The sequence below is a fragment of the Dryobates pubescens genome, chromosome 32 (assembly GCF_014839835.1).
Source record: "Dryobates pubescens isolate bDryPub1 chromosome 32, bDryPub1.pri, whole genome shotgun sequence".
Taxonomy (NCBI): domain Eukaryota; kingdom Metazoa; phylum Chordata; class Aves; order Piciformes; family Picidae; genus Dryobates; species Dryobates pubescens.
Genome location: NC_071643.1, coordinates 3,099,231 through 3,113,248, shown reverse-complemented (window position 1 = coordinate 3,113,248; position 14,018 = coordinate 3,099,231). Strand labels below are relative to the sequence as shown.

General features: G+C 53.2%; 1 protein-coding gene and 1 non-coding gene across 2 annotated transcripts in view; both read left to right on the top strand.

Moving 5' to 3' along the window:
- Positions 1-12,888, top strand: part of KPNA4 (karyopherin subunit alpha 4) — a 34,379-nt gene extending 21,491 nt beyond the window's left edge. Inside the window, exons 9-17 of the mRNA XM_054175556.1 lie at positions 1,185-1,354; positions 1,447-1,491; positions 2,668-2,799; positions 3,680-3,808; positions 6,181-6,285; positions 7,952-8,023; positions 9,072-9,234; positions 10,092-10,186; positions 12,026-12,888. Of these exons, the coding sequence (XP_054031531.1) occupies positions 1,185-1,354; positions 1,447-1,491; positions 2,668-2,799; positions 3,680-3,808; positions 6,181-6,285; positions 7,952-8,023; positions 9,072-9,234; positions 10,092-10,186; positions 12,026-12,124 (1,010 nt within the window). The 3' untranslated portion in view covers positions 12,125-12,888. The remainder of the gene's footprint in view (positions 1-1,184; positions 1,355-1,446; positions 1,492-2,667; positions 2,800-3,679; positions 3,809-6,180; positions 6,286-7,951; positions 8,024-9,071; positions 9,235-10,091; positions 10,187-12,025) is intronic.
- On the top strand, positions 4,132-4,444 carry LOC128898816 (small Cajal body-specific RNA 7). The gene has a single exon (XR_008462985.1). It is a non-coding gene; the product is annotated as a small Cajal body-specific RNA 7 (non-coding RNA).
- Positions 12,889-14,018: the final 1,130 nt, after the last annotated feature.

Here is a 14,018-nt window from a genome sequence, read left to right as displayed (position 1 = left end):
GTGTGGAGAGCTTCCAACCCCCCCTGGGCATTGTGCTGCTGGGCAAGCTGCTAGGGGTGCCCTGCTTTAGCAGGGGGCTGGACCTGATAATCTCCAGAGGAACCTTCCAACCACCACCAGCCTGTGATCTTCAGGAATACCTTGGGCTATGAACAGTTTGGGGGGTTGGCATTGCCTACCTCCCTTTTCCCCTCACCCATCACCCCCCCAGCCTGTACATCTTCTATAAGCCATGGGACACTTCTCTGTGGAAGGTGTCCCTGCCCATGGCAGAGGGGTTGGAAGGAAATGATCTGTAAGGTCCCTTTCAACCCAAACCAGTCTGTGAGTCTATGAATTTAGCTGCTATTCATGAGTAGTTCCCAGTGAGAGAATGAGGCAGCCACAGGTGCTATTAAAGCTTTGTAGAAGCCAGCAGTCTGCCCAGGGGGACAAGAAGGCCAAGGGCATCCTGGCCTGCAGCAGGAAGAGTGTGGCCAGCAGGAGCAGGGAAGTCCTTGTGCCCTGTGCTCAGCACTGCTGAGGCCACACCTGGAGTCCTGTGTCCAGTTCTGGGCTCCTCAGGTTAGGAAAGAGGTTGAGCTGCTGGAAGGTGTCCAGAGAAGGGCAACAAAGCTGGGGAGGGGTCTGGAGCACAGCCCTGTGAGGAGAGGCTGAGGGAGCTGGGGTTGCTTAGCCTGCAGAAGAGGAGGCTCAGGGGAGACCTTCTTGCTCTCTCCAACTCCCTAAAGGGAGGCTGTAACCAGGTGGGGGTTGGTCTCTTCTCCCAGCCACCCAGAACAAGAGGACACAGTCTCAAGCTGTGCCAGGGGAGCTTTAGGCTGGAGGTTACGAAGTTCTTCCCAGCCAGAGAGATTGGCCCTTGGGATGTGCTGCCCACGGAGGTGGTGGAGTCCCCATCCCTGGAGGTGTTCAAGACAGGCTTGGATGTGGCACTTGGAGCCATGTTTTAGTTGGTTAGATGGTGCTGGGTGCTAGGTTGCACTTGATGCTCTCTGAGGTCTTTTCCAGCCTTGATTCTAAGTGTTGGTGCTAGGTGGCTCTGTATCAGTGGCTCTGTATTGATGTATCCAAGGCCTTTCACCCTCTGGTTGAAATAAGTGAAGCCTGAAGTGTGCAGAAATGCAACCTTTGGTGACTGGCACAGGCTGGTCTTTGTCATCTTCATTCTTTCTCTCAAACAGGTGATGGACCCCAGTGTAGAGATTATGTTATTAGCCTTGGGGTAGTGAAGCCACTGCTGTCCTTCATCAGCCCATCTATTCCCATAACCTTCCTAAGGAACGTTACCTGGGTCATGGTCAACTTGTGCCGTCACAAAGACCCTCCTCCACCCATGGAAACCATCCAGGAGGTGACTGAATTCCTCCCTCCTCCTTCAGCCTGAGCTGAACTTGAGTGTCTGCCTTAAAAATAACCCTCAGGTGTTTCTCTTCTCCTCCTTAGATCCTTCCAGCCCTCTGTGTTCTCATTCACCACACAGATGTAAATGTAAGTACCACCACTCAGAGCCACCTCTGGCTTCTGAGAGAGGTTTTGGATGAAATGGGAAGTGTGGCCTGGTTGACTTACTGAAACATAATGCTTATCTTCATTAACTTAAAATCTGCTCTTCTCCCTCATTAAGGCAGAATTAGATCTTGTAACTGCTTTATTTTATTAAGTATCCCAGGCACAGCTCCAGGCTGGGTGCAGAGTGGGTTGAGAGCAGCCCTGAAGAAAGAGCCTTGGGGGTGTTGGTTGCTGAGCAGCTCCCCAGGAGCCAGCAGTGCCCTCCTGCAGCCCAGCAGGCAGCTGTGTGCTGGGCTGCAGCCAGAGCAGTGTGGGCAGCAGGGCAGCAGAGGGGATTCTGCCCCTGGGCTCTGCTCAGACCTCACTTCCAATCCTGCCTCCAGCTCTGGGGTCCCCAGCAGAAGGACACAGAGCTGCTGGAGAGAGGCCAGAGGAGGCCACAAAGATGCTCCAAGGGCTGGAGCAGCTCTGCTGGGAGCACAGGCTGAGGGAGCTGGGGCTGTGCAGCCTGCAGAGGAGAAGGCTCCAGGGGCACCTCAGAGCTGCTGCCAGGACCTGAAGGCATCCTGCAGGAAGGCTGCAGAGAGACTTTTGCTGAGGGGGTCTGGAGCCAGGCCAAGGGGGAATGGTTTGAAGCTGAGGCAGAGCAGGGTTAGAGTGGAGCTGAGGCAGTTGTTGCTTGGGAGGGTGGTGAGAGTGTGGCCCAGGCTGGCCAGGGAGGTGCTGGAGTCCCCATCCCTGGAGGTGGCCATGGCACTGTGGGACAGGGTTTAGTGGCCAGGGAGGTGTTGGGTTGATGGTTGGACTTGACAAGCAAGCTGCTCTTGTAGGAGGTGTCCCTGTCCATGGCAGGGGGGGTTGGAACTGAATGATCTTTAAGGTCCCTTGCAACCCAAAGCAGTGTGTGATCCTGTGGCATCCTGCAGAGCTCCAGGTGAGGTTAGCAGGGGAACCTCTGTGCCGGCTTTGGGGCTGGGTGAAACGGCAGCTCCGTTGTCGGCTCCTGCACGGTGCACTGTAGGAAGGTGGTAAAACCAAGGGGGGTGGTTCTGTATTGCATCACTTCTGGCCTCACAGTCAGAGCTGTTGGGTGTTTCAACTGACTTCTGAGCCCTGTGGCACTTGTGTGCTAATGCCAGATGCCTTTGCTCCTAGATATTGGTAGATACAGTCTGGGCGCTCTCGTACCTAACGGATGCTGGCAATGAACAGATCCAGATGGTGATAGACTCCGGGATAGTTCCCCATTTGGTTCCACTGCTCAGCCATCAAGAGGTTAAAGTGCAAGTAAGTTTGGGTAACTTGACACAAGTGCTGCTCAAAATGTGACCCTGCAGAGATTTTTATGGTTCAATGCTTTTCATGGGGAATACAGCACTACAAGAAGGGTAGAGAGGTGCTGGAGGGGGGCCCACAGAAGGGCAAGCAAGCTGGGGAAGGGTCTGGAGAACAGGGCTGGGGAGGAGCAGCTGAGGGAGCTGGGGGTGTTCAGCCTGGAGAAAAAGAGGCTGAGGGGGAGACCTTCTGGCTCTCTACAACTCTCTGAAAGGAGGTTGCAGTGAGGTGTCTCTGGGATGGGGACTCCACCACCTCCCTGGGCAGCACATCCCAATGGCTAACAGCTCTCTCTGAGAAGAACTTTCTCCTCACCTCCAGCCTAAACTTGCCCTGGCACAGCTTGAGACTGTGTCCTCTTGTTCTGCTGCTGGCTGCCTGGGAGAAGAGACCAACCCCCACCTGGCTACAACCTGCCTTCAGGAGGCTGAGGGGAGACCTCACTCTGCAGCTCCCTGCAAGGAGATGGCAATGAGGTGGGATTGGTCTCATCCCCCAAGGAACATTTGACAGGACAAGGGAAAACAGCCACAAGTGTTGCCAGGGGAGGTTTAGGTTGGGTATTAAAAGAACCTTCTTCCCTGAAAGGGTTCTCAAAGCCAGGCCCAGGCTGCCCAGGGAGGTGGTTGAATCCCCATCCCCGGAGGGGTTTCAAAGGCGCAGAGATGTGGTGCAGAGGGACGTGGTTTAGCCCCAGCCTTGCTTTGCCCTAATGATCTTAAAGGTCTTCTCCAACCAAAAGGGTTCTGGTTTGCATAAAAGCTGCTTGACAGTGTGTGCTGAAGTGGGAGCCCTCTGAAGCCTCCTCTCCAAGGCCCATGTTCTATTGCAGACCGCCGCCCTGCGAGCCGTGGGAAACATCGTCACTGGCACCGATGAGCAGACACAGGTAGTGCTGAACTGTGAGGCCCTCTCTCATTTTCCAGCACTCCTGACACATCCCAAGGAAAAAATTAATAAGGTAAGTGCAGAGCTGGCAGCTGCTTGATGTTTGACTTAGCTGCTTTGGGTTCCAGCTGGTGTGGTGCAGGATCAGAGCAGCTGCCTGCTGAACCCGCCCCAGGTTATGGTGAGAGCAGGCAGGGTGCTGGAATTGTTCTTGGAGGCTGACACCTGGAAAAACCTTTCAGGGAGCTGCAAACCTCCCCTGGACCAGAATGTGGTTTGCTGGGTCTGCTGATTGGATTTTTATGAAGGGAAAGCTTTCTCTTGCCCTTCTGGCTGTCGGCTCCAAAGCTCAAGCTCTTGCTGTGTGCCACGTGGCTTTAATGAAACTGAGTCTCTTGGAAGTGATGACATAGAGATCATTGGATGTGCCTTTGAATGGGGGGGTGTGTGGTAACTGGGGTTTAAACCCAGCTGGGCTGGGGGGTGGGGGATGTGTGTGTGGTGTGTGGGTGTGGGAAAGGCTTTGACTGGGGGCACTGATGGTGCAGTGCTGCTTTCCGGAGTGCATCTGAGGCGTGTTGCGAAGCTCCGGGGTGCTCCTGGCAACACTGCCGATGATTAAACCCCACACAAGCCCACCAGGAGGAGCCTGGGCATCCTGCTTCTCTGACAGCTTCACTGAGGCCAGTGAAGCTGTGTGCTGATCCAAGAGACTCAGTTGAATGGCGTGTCACAATTCCTGACTTGAGAAGATGCAGCCAGTTCTGGAGCCTCTGTGCCAGGAAGGATCTGGAGGGGCTGGAAGGCGTCCAGAGAAGGGCCACGAGGAGGAGCAGAGGGCTGGAGCTGCTCTGCTCTGCAGACAGCCTCAGAGAGTTGGGGTTGTGCAGGCTGGAGAGGAGAAGGCTCCCAGGAGACCTTCCTGTGGCCTTCCAGGATCTGCAGGGGGCTCCAAGAGAGCTGGGGAGGGACTTCTGAGGGTGTCAGGGAGGGATAGGACTGGCGGGGATGGAGCAGAACTGGAAGTGGGGAGATTGAGCTTGGATGTGAGGAAGAAGTTGTTGCCCATGAGGTTGGTGAGAGCCTGGCACAGGTTGCCCAGGGAGGTGGTGGAAGCCTCCTGCCTGGAGGTGTTTGCAGCCAGGCTGGAGGTGGCTGTGAGCAACCTGCTGCAGTGTGAGGTGTCCCTGGCCATGGCAGGGGGCTTGGAGCTGGCTGAGCCTTGAGGTCCCTTCCAGCCCTGTGATTCTGTGTACCAGATGAGGGCAATTGAGGAGTGGTGGAGGGCTTCAGGAGGGGAGGGGTTTGTCAGCTGTGGTATAAAATGAGGGGATGCTCAGAATAATGGCTGGCTGAGGTTTCTTGGCTAATTCTTCCTTCCAGAGGGTGATGGTGGTGTCTCAGTCCTTTTTAACAGAAGAAGCTAGATACAATCTTTGGGCTTAGTGCACAGTTTCAACTGTCCAGGACTTGGCTGGTTCTACTGGGGGGAAGACCTCTCCTTGCACACTTCCCTGGGCTCCTGCTGTTGGTTATTGCTGGGAGGAGAGAGAGCCCTAATGGACAGGATGATCATGTAACATTGCCATGGTCACCCTGGGTGCTGTGGCTTTCCGTCATTCCTGAGCTGGTGTTGAAGCACCAGCTGTTGCGTTTTCCTGATGGACAGCAAGAGGAGAAACCTTGTGGAGCAGGTTCTGAAGAAAAGGTTTTCTTCTCCCATTCACACCTGGGAAACATGATGCTGTTTGAGCCTCACCTGACCAACAGCCTAGAACCACTGTGGCAAGGAGAAGGCTCTGGGGAGACCTAACAGCAGCCTTCCAGGGGCTACAAGGAGGCTGCAGAGGGACTCTTTGCAAAGGCCTGCAGTGATAGGACCAGGGGCAGTGGTTTGAAATGAGAGAAGATCACATTTGGATTGGATGTGAGGAGCAAGTTCTGCACCAGGAGGGTTCTGGAACAGGTTGCCCAGGGAGGTGGTTGAGGCCCCATCCCTGGAGATACTCAAAGTGAGGCTGGGCAGGGCTCTGGGCAACCTGATCTGGTTGGGGCTGTCCCTGCTGAGTCCTGGATGAGCTTTGGAGCTCCCTTCCAGCCCAGTTCATTCTCTGATTCACTCTCAGCAAGAGGCTCAGCTGTGAGTGCCTGTTTGTAGCCTTGAGACTTTGTCTCCAAAGAATTTTCCCTTTCAGTCTGTAGGTTTGGAGTCTGTGTTGGTAACCTGGTAAGGATGGGAGTTGTGGAGTCTCCTGAGGTGAGGCTGTCCTCACCTGCAGGAATTTCAGCTCTGTGTGATCCAGCTTGATGGTGTTTAAGCTGGCCTGGGGTATGAGTTGCAGATCTCAAAGCAGCCATGTGTGAAGCCCTGCTGGAGTGGAAATCAAATGTGATAGAGCAAACTGCTCAGAAGCAATAATAAGTTCTCCTCTTTTTCTTTTGCAGGAAGCAGTGTGGTTCCTATCTAACATCACTGCAGGAAACCAGCAGCAAGTTCAGGCAGTAATAGATGCAAACCTTGTTCCAATGATAATACATCTGCTAGATAAGGTTAGATAACAAGGCTTCAACAGGTTGTTCCTTTAATTGGAGGAGCTGACATTGAATTCTTTGCTTCATGTTTTACATCATCCTCTAAATGGTGGGGGGGGGAGGGGTGAACTTAATCCTTGAGTGGCTTTTCTGTGTTGGAGGACAGAATACTGGCACTGGAGCTGTTCTGTCAAGTGCTACCAGGTGGATTGGGGTGGGGAAGCAAAGCAGGAGAAGCTCATTTAAATTCTTTCCTCACTCTGTAAAGAAAAGGGGAGAGATCTCTTCATTCAGAAGGGGTGTGGAGAGAACAGCACTGAGGTCCTCCCCAGAATTTTGCCAAAGCTGTTTCCTGCACTGTCAAGAAACAGTGAGGGTGGGGAGACACTGGCACAGGTTGCCCAGGAAGGTCATGGATGCCCTCTCCCTGGAGGCTGGATGAGGCCCTGAGCACCCTGGGCTGGTGAGAGGTGTCCCTGCCCAGGGCAGGGGGTTGGAACTGGATGGTCTTGAAGGTCCCTTCCAACCCAAACCATTGAATGAATCTTTGAGCATAAGTGCTCAACAGTGACAGGTATTAGATGCTTTAAGGAGTGCCCAGTTAAGGATGCCAAACTATGCCACTCTTTGTATAAGGCTTATCAACCTGTTGCTGTTACTGCATTTATCCAGAGTGATCCAAGCCATGACCCTGTGACACTGGAGTGTGGCCTGGGGTTGTCTCATCCATTGCTTTTGAAGAAGTAAAAACTACGTGGAGGAAACAGAGGTGGCCATAGAAAAGAGGGAAGAGATTTTGGGTGTGGAGGGTTTTCCATAGCACAGCAGCAGGCTGGCTGCATGGATGGGTGGATGCTGCTTCTCAGGAGCAAATGAAGCTCCTTTTGGATGAAACAGTGAAGGAGCTGCTGACAAACCCTTCTGAATGCTTTTCTCCTGCTTACTCCTTGCTCTTTGAGCACTGGAGCTGGAATGCTAATGGCTCATTATTCGGGACTTCAAGTAGCTGCCTTCCTTTTCACTGCCTGGCTGCTCCTGGCTTTTACAACGGTTTCCCAAGCAGCTGTGCTCTTGGTGGGAAAGGAGGGCAGCTGAAAGCAGCCTTTCAAGCCAGAGCAGCACGTTCCTGCTTTCAGACTCTTCCTACTACTTGTTTGCTTCTTCCCTGAAGTGCAGAAGGAAGGCAGAAATCCCAACCTTGGGATGTGTTCAGGCAGGACAGAGATGCAGTATCTGAAGGCAGCCTTGGACTTTTCCCCCCAAAGTAACCTCTCAGACGGTTCTGGGAACTGCCAATGCATTGATCACTGAGGGAGGAGCTGGAGAGCTTTCTCCTGCAGGGGAGGAAGCAGCCTGGAGCTGCTTCACAGGCAGCTTTATCAAAAGTGACACTTCCTGCTTATCTCTGCCTCTACTACATGACAGGTGCTGATAAGGGGCAGGAGAGAGTGGAGTTATTTGATGCAAACCAATTTCCTTTCCTCTGGAAGATGGATTTAACACCATGGGTGCAGGGAGGGAATCAACACTCTTGAGTAGCCTCAAACATCATCTGCAGGACTTGATAGCTGTAGTGAAAACTGATACTGTGCAGAGTGGACTGGAACAGACACAAGCTTTGACTGGAATGCTCCGAAACATAAACCCTGGAGTGATTCTTTCCTGTTTCTTCTTGCAATTTCAGGGTGACTTTGGCACTCAGAAAGAAGCTGCCTGGGCAATAAGCAACTTAACCATCAGTGGAAGAAAAGACCAAGTGAGTCAGACCTTAAGAGAAGGTTCATTATCTGCCTGGGTGCATTTGAGAGGGTCTAAACCAGCTGCTGGTGCCAGGAGTCTGAATGCCTGGATTCCTCCTCTGCTCAGTAGCTCTCTTGCTTTTCCACAAGGGATGTGAAGAGTGAACTTGGGTTGTTTCTGGAATGACCTGAGATTAGGAGTGTCAGTGGGGATTTGGATGGAAGTTCTCCTGGCAGGATGACCTAGTGGCTGTGAATGACTGCATTCAGGTCATTCAACATCTCATATTCCCCCCTGCAGACAAGGATGTGATAATGAGGATGCTGAAGGGACTGCAGCACTGCCCTGTGAGGAGAGGCTGGGAGCCCTGGGGCTGTTTAGTCTGGAGAGGAGAAGACTGAGAGGGATCTGATCAATGTCTATCAATAGCTGAGGGCTGGGGGTCGGGAAGGAAGGGACAGGGCCAGGCTCTGCTCAGTTGCACCCTGGGATAGGACAAGGGGCAATGGGTGAAAACTCCAGCACAGGAGGTTCCACATCAGTATGGGAGGAACTTCTTCCCTGTGAGGGTCCCAGAGGCCTGGAGCAGGCTGCCCAGAGAGGTTGTGGAGTCTCCTTCTCTGGAGCCTTTCCAGCCCTGTCTGGATGTGTTCCTGTGTGACCTGTGCTGGGTTCTCTGCTCCTGCTCTGGCAGGGGGCTTGGACTGGAAGATCTCCAGAGGTTCTTTCCAACCCCTGACATCCAGTGAGCCTGTAAACTACAAGGATAGTAGCCACTGAGCAGGAGGAGAGTGGCAGGATTGGGGGGGTGGTGTCACTCCTTGTCTGATACTGAAAACTTGAGCAGTTGCTACTTGTGTGCTCTAGGCCTGAAATACCTTTCCAACAGTACAAAAAGGTTACCTTTTGATGCTTCAAAGCCACAATCTTCCCAGTGACTGCAGCAGAATTCTCTCCCCTTGAGTGACTGAGTCCTTTGCCTTCATTAAACCTGTGTTTGGTGCACTCCCTGCATCTGCCACGCTCCTGCCCTAACTCTTTGCTGTTCTTTTCCCCCCCCTCAGGTGGCATACCTAATTCAACAAAATGTAATCCCTCCCTTTTGCAATTTGCTGACAGTAAAAGATGCACAAGTTGTGCAAGTGGTTCTGGATGGACTAAGTAATATATTAAAAATGGCTGAAGATGAAGCAGAAACCATAGCCAATCTTATAGAAGAGTGTGGAGGTATGGATCAGCCCTTGGGATTGGGGGGGGTTGGCTTCCTGCCATCTGGATTTGCTCTTGGCTCTGGGTGTTGGCACAGTGTTTTTAGGCAGAGCTTTTTGAAGTGACCTTTTGCTGCTCCTCCCTGCCCACTCTGCTCTGCACTTGTGAGACCACATCTAGGCTACTGGGTCCAGTTCTAGGCTCCCCAGTTCAAGAGAGACAGGGAACTCCTGGAGCCCAGTGGAAGCCACAAAGCTGCTCAGGGGCCTGGAGCAGCTCTGGGAGGAACAAAGGCTGAGAGCCTGGAGAAGAGCAGCCCCAGAGGGCAGCTGAGCAATGCTCAGCAAGAGACAAAGGAGCTGTGGGGGGCAAGAGGCTGGGGCCAGGCTCTGCTCAGTGGTGCCCAGGGACAGCACAAGGGGCAGTGGGCACAACGTGGAGCCCAGGAGGTTCCATGTGAAGAGGAGGAGAAAGTTGTTTGGGGTGAGGCTGCTGGAGGCCTGGAGCAGGCTGCCCAGAGAGGCTGTGGAGTCTCCTGGTGTGGAGAGCTTCCAACCCCCCCTAGGCATTGTGCTGCTGGGCAAGCTGCTGTGGGTGCCCTGCTGGAGCAGGGGGTTGGACTGGGTGATCTCCAGAGGTCCCTTCCAGCCCCCTCCATGCTGGGATTCTGTGAATGAGAAAGTAAAATGGGGCTGAGTTTGAGAGGAAATGTTATTAGCTGCCAGTTTGCTGCTGTTGTGGTGTGGCTGCCAAAGCAGCTTCTGTCAGCTTGGGGCTTTGGTTTTGTTGTGTGCTGAGGCCTTGAGGAGAGGGAGGCTGTTTTGCATGAACTCAGGGGTGTAACTCTCTTTGTGTTCCTGCATTTGTTATTGCAGGTCTGGAGAAAATTGAACAGCTACAGAATCATGAAAATGAAGACATCTACAAACTGGCTTATGAGATCATTGATCAGTTCTTCTCCTCAGATGATGTAAGTGTGCAGTACCTCTGCATTCTGCTTATCCTTGTGCTGCAAGAGAGGCTCTGACCCCTGCCCTCTGACATCTGCTTAGCTTTCCAGTGAGGAATGAGCCTTTATTTCAACCTGTTGCCTATCTCCCTGCTGAAATACTTAGAGATCTGGTGCCTAATTTAAGCCTCATCTCCAGGGATTGAAATCCTGGGCTTTGAGTAGCTGATAGCTTCTGGCTAAGATCAGCATTTCACCTTTGATAAGCTCCCTGCTGACTTGAGCACTGAGTCTGAGATTTTGCTGCTTAAGAAGCAAACAGTTTGAAGTAGTTTGGAGATTTCAGGGTTGGATGTGCTGGTCAGGAGTGTTCATTTTGGTTTCAACATGGAAGAGAAGGAGGAAGCTTGGGGTGCACTGCACAACACAGAAGTGAATTGCATGGCAGAGACTCTGATGTCAGCATGCCCTGGTTCATTCTGTAGGATTAACTGTGCATGCAGGGAGAGCTTTCTCCTTCTGGGAGCAGAGCACTGTCAGAATGGTAGGGCAGAGTTGCTTTTGTGCCTCGCTGTCCCCAGTGGGTGTTAGTGTCTCTGTGTGTGAACAGCAAGGCTCAAGCCTCGTTTAGCAGCTCAGCTCTTGCACGTGCAGCAGTGCTTGGAGTTCAGTGGCAGCTTGGTGACCTGTGTGCTGCCTCCTCCCACTGCAGCTTCATCCTTAGTTCTTTAAATGGTATTGTGATGGTTGATAAGCTGTCAGCAGGGCTGGTGTGTGAGTGAGGGAATACTTTCTTTCCAGGAGTGAGAAGTGCATGAAGAGGAGACCTGGGGGCTGTGGAGCCTATAGGCAAAACATTTCATCCTAGATCACTTTGTTATCGCAGTGCTTGAAGTTGAGAGAGGAGAATGGCAGGGCTTAAGGAGGCAGATTAGGTGGAGAGGGCTCTTGAGGAGAGCAGGTGGAAAAGATGCTCCTGAGGAGGAGGTGGATTAGGTGGAGAGAGGGAGAGACACTCTGGAGGGGGATCGGGGGGGGAGAGAGAGAGAGGGAGAGAGGCGCTCAGGAGGGGGATTGGGGGGAGAGAGAGAGGGAGAGAGGCTCTGGAGGGGGATCGGGGTGGGAGAGAGAGGGAGAGGCACTCTGAAGGGGGATTGGGGCGGGAGAGAGAGAGGGAGAGGCACTCTGGAGGGGGATCGGGATGGGAGAGAGAGAGACGCTCTGGAGGGGGATCGGGATGGGAGAGAGAGAGGGAGAGGTGCTCTGGAGGGGGATCAGGGCAGGAGAGAGAGGGAGAGATGCTCTGGAGGGGGATTAGGGCAGGAGAGAGAGGGAGAGACACTCTGGAAGGGGATCAGGGCAGGAGAGAGAGGGAGAGAGGCGCTCTGGAGGGGGATCGGGGCGGGAGAGAGAGGGAGAGGTGCTCTGGAGGGGGATCAGGGCAGGAGAGAGAGGGGGAGAGACGCTCTGGAGGGGGATCAGGGTGGGAGAGAGAGGGAGAGAGGTGCTCTGGAGGGGGATCAGGATGGGAGAGAGAGAGGGAGAGGCACTCTGGAGGGGGATCAGGGTGGGAGAGAGAGGGAGAGACACTCTGGAAGGGGATCAGGGCAGGAGAGAGAGGGAGAGACGCTCTGGAGGGGGATCAGGGTGGGAGAGAGAGGGAGAGAGGTGCTCTGGAGGGGGATCAGGATGGGAGAGAGAGAGGGAGAGAGACACTCTGGAGGGGGATCAGGATGGGAGAGAGAGAGGGAGAGAGGCGCTCTGGGGGAAGGAGGTAGGTTGGAAGCAGAAATGGGTGTCGTTTGGCTCCGTCCATCTCTCCCTCGCTGTCCCTGCTGACGGCATCCCCTTGCGTTGCAGATTGACGAAGATCCAAGCCTGGTTCCGGAAGCCATCCAGGGCGGAACGTTTGGTTTCAATTCGTCTGCCAACGTACCAGCAGAAGGGTTCCAGTTTTAGAGCGGTATTTTGGGAAGCTAGGTACAATGCAGCACTGAATAAAAACAAACAAAACAAAGGTTTGATCCATCAATCTTGGCTCATGGGATCCGCTGCTGCATTAAATGGGGAAAGCAAACGTGAAGATTTCATTTGGAGTCCCAGCCAAAAGCCCAAATGAAGTCGAGCTGGCGAGTGGGTGCGAGTGAGAGTGAGTGGCAAAATGTAACGACAAAACTTCACACTGAATGCTTATTTAGATTGTTCAAAGAAAAACACAAAAGGGCTACAGGTTGAAAGATCTTCGGTGCCTGAGGAGGAGCAACGACTTCCTAGAGCAATCGGGGGGGAAATGCAGTGCTCTCATCATCCAGCCTTGTAAGCATAAGAGAATAGGATGCCCATACAAGTCCGAGGAGAACGAGCCCAGGCCTTGCTACGAAGCACCGTGTGAATGGACACCGCTGAGTGAATGTCCGGGCTGGCTGCCGTGGAGCCTGGCTGCCGTGGAGCCCGGCTCCCGTTTCGCTCCGCAGGGCCCCGCGGCCCTGCCGGCAGGCTCCCGGCGCTGGCTGTGTGTGGAGTGTGGGTGTGACGCTGTCTGTGAGCGCATGCGAGCTTGAGCCGCCTTCAGGGGGCTGGCAACAACCTAGGACATCATCCACCTGAGTTCTGGAGGGGAACTTGACACTGGACACAGAGACCCGTTTAGCAGCAGACTCTGGTTTACTCCTGCAGCCTGTCTTTAGTTTGCTTTGGTTTTGTGGTTGGTGTTTTGTTGGTTTTTTTTTTTCTTTCCCCTTTTATAACTTTTGTGTTGGTTTTTCTCCTTTTCATCCTTTATTGGTGGGTTTTTTTTTCCTTTGCTGTATGGCTTGCTGTTTGTCAAGGCAGAACTTCCAGGAAGGCTTCCCTGGGCTTCTTTAGGCCCTGTTTGTCAAGGCAGAACATCAGGAAGGCTTCCTGGGCTTCTTTAAGCCCTGTTTGTCAAGGCAGAACATCAGGAAGGCTTCCTGGGCTTCTTTAGGCCCTGTTTGTCAAGGCAGAACATCAGGAAGGCTTCCCTGGGCTTCTTTAAGCCCTGTTTGTCAAGGCAGAACATCAGGAAGGCTTCCCTGGGCTTCTTTAAGCCCTGTTTGTCAAGGCAGAACATCAGGAAGGCTTCCTGGGCTTCTTTAGGCCCTGTTTGTCAAGGCAGAACTTCCAGGAAGGCTTCCCTGGGCTTCTTTAAGCCCTGTTTGTCAAGGCAGAACATCAGGAAGGCTTCCCTGGGCTTCTTTAGGCCCTGTTTGTCAAGGCAGAACATCAGGAAGGCTTCCTGGGCTTCTTTAAGCCCTCTTTGTCAAGGCAGAACATCAGGAAGGCTTCCCTGGGCTTCTTTAGGCCCTGTTTGTCAAGGCAGAACATCAGGAAGGCTTCCTGGGCTTTTTTAAGGCCTGTTTGTCAAGGCAGAACATCAGGAAGGCTTCCTGGGCTTCTTTAGCCCTGTTGGTCAAGGTAGAACATCAGGAAGGCTTCCCTGGGCTTCTTTAGCCCTGTTTGTCAAGGTAGAACATCAGGAAGGCTTCCCTGGGCTTCTTTAAGCCCTGTTTGTCAAGGCAGAACATCAGGAAGGCTTCCCTGGGCTTCTTTAAGCCCTGTTTGTCAAGGCAGAACATCAGGAAGGCTTCCCTGGGCTTCTTTAAGCCCTGTTTGTCAAGGCAGAACATCAGGAAGGCTTCCCTGGGCTTCTTTAGCCATGTTTGTCAAGGCAGAACATCAGGAAGGCTTCCTGGGCTTCTTTAGCCATGTTTGTCAAGGCAGAACATCAGGAAGGCTTCCTGGGCTTTTTTTAAGCCCTGTTTGTCAAGGCAGAACATCAGGAAGGCTTCCCTGGGCTTCTTTAGGCCCTGTTTGTCAAGGCAGAACATCAGGA